Source organism: Emiliania huxleyi (genome assembly GCF_000372725.1).
Source record: "Emiliania huxleyi CCMP1516 unplaced genomic scaffold EMIHUscaffold_64, whole genome shotgun sequence".
Taxonomy (NCBI): domain Eukaryota; phylum Haptophyta; order Isochrysidales; family Noelaerhabdaceae; genus Emiliania; species Emiliania huxleyi.
In genome coordinates this window covers 190,318-191,411 of record NW_005197198.1, presented here as the reverse complement: position 1 = coordinate 191,411, position 1,094 = coordinate 190,318, and the positions used below count along the sequence as shown (strand labels likewise).

The 1,094-nt window shown below is 60.9% G+C and overlaps 1 protein-coding gene across 1 annotated transcript in view; it reads right to left on the bottom strand.

The window, feature by feature from the left end:
• Window positions 1–272: 272 nt before the first annotated feature.
• The window catches only part of EMIHUDRAFT_357995 (hypothetical protein), a 3,933-nt gene continuing 3,111 nt past the window's right edge, over window positions 273–1,094 (bottom strand). The window contains exons 9-10 of the mRNA XM_005763244.1: window positions 480–1,090; window positions 273–447 (exon numbers count right to left, since the gene is read on the bottom strand). Of these exons, the coding sequence (XP_005763301.1) occupies window positions 1,084–1,090 (7 nt within the window). The 3' untranslated portion in view covers window positions 273–447; window positions 480–1,083. The remainder of the gene's footprint in view (window positions 448–479; window positions 1,091–1,094) is intronic.

Sequence of the window (1,094 nt, the reverse complement as noted above, 5' to 3'; positions counted from 1 at the left end):
GTGTCATTTCGAGAGTTAAAGGAGGAAAGTCCGCCTATAACGAGGTAGACAATAAGAAGACCTTCTTAGGAGGGTAGGGCCCCCCCCCATAAAATTGGGTAAAACTTAGGGGGGGGTGGACCCCCCCCCCACTAAGGCATGTGGTGGCCACCCCCCAGCAGTTGGGGGGTAGGAATAGCCTCCAGAGAGCCGATTTTCCCCCAAAGTTGAGAAATCGTGGCGAAAAGTCCAATATCTTGGAGAATTTGACCAGTCTCAAGGCTCATGTGGCTCCAAGGGATGATTTTCCCCTAGAAAATGCTGCGAAATGAGGTGTAAAATTAAGGCCCCGGAGGGCCTGACCAAGAGTCTCTGGGGGGTCCTGGTCCATGACCCCCCCCCAGCATGTGGTGGAGGCGCTGGGGGGGTCGGGACCCCCCCCCCTAGCATGTGGTGAAGGTGCTGGGGGGGGGTCGGACCCCCCCCCTAGCATGTGGTGTGGAGAGAAGCGCGCCCCCCTCCCTGGAAGCGATGTGCGCCTGGGCCTGCTCCCTCGCGCCGTCGCCATCGGCGCCACTGGCAGAGATGCGCTAGCATGTGCATGATGTGGGATGTGCATATGTGTGTGTACTCCAGTAGTACACTGTACAAACTGTGACGTGTGTTTGTGCGCGCGCGCGGTTTTCGGATCGCGAGATTTTCTGGACTCTGCTCACAGGTCTCTGCACTCTGGCCTCTCTGGGGGCACTCACTTTCCTTACGGCTCTATAGTCTATTTCTACGTTTACGTTGCCCAGACTTCCCGTGTCCCCCGCCTCCCCTCCCTCACGACACTCACGTCTGACCGGGACCGAGTCCATTGCGACTCTCCGCACGCATAAAGCCGTATATCCTCGTCGTGATGCGATGGGGACGCCGCGCGGTGCGGTAGCTGATCCAGCTGGCCGCCAATCCACGGCCCGCGCCACTCTGACTCCCCGCGACACAACGCGCGCCCGACTCTATATGTTAGTAGGCTCAGGCTGGCCCCGCCGCCGCCACAGCCCCGGCGTCGGCGTCGCACGCCGGCGCGCCATCGCGGTCTGGGTCGGACCCCCACGGCACCTATTGCTCGT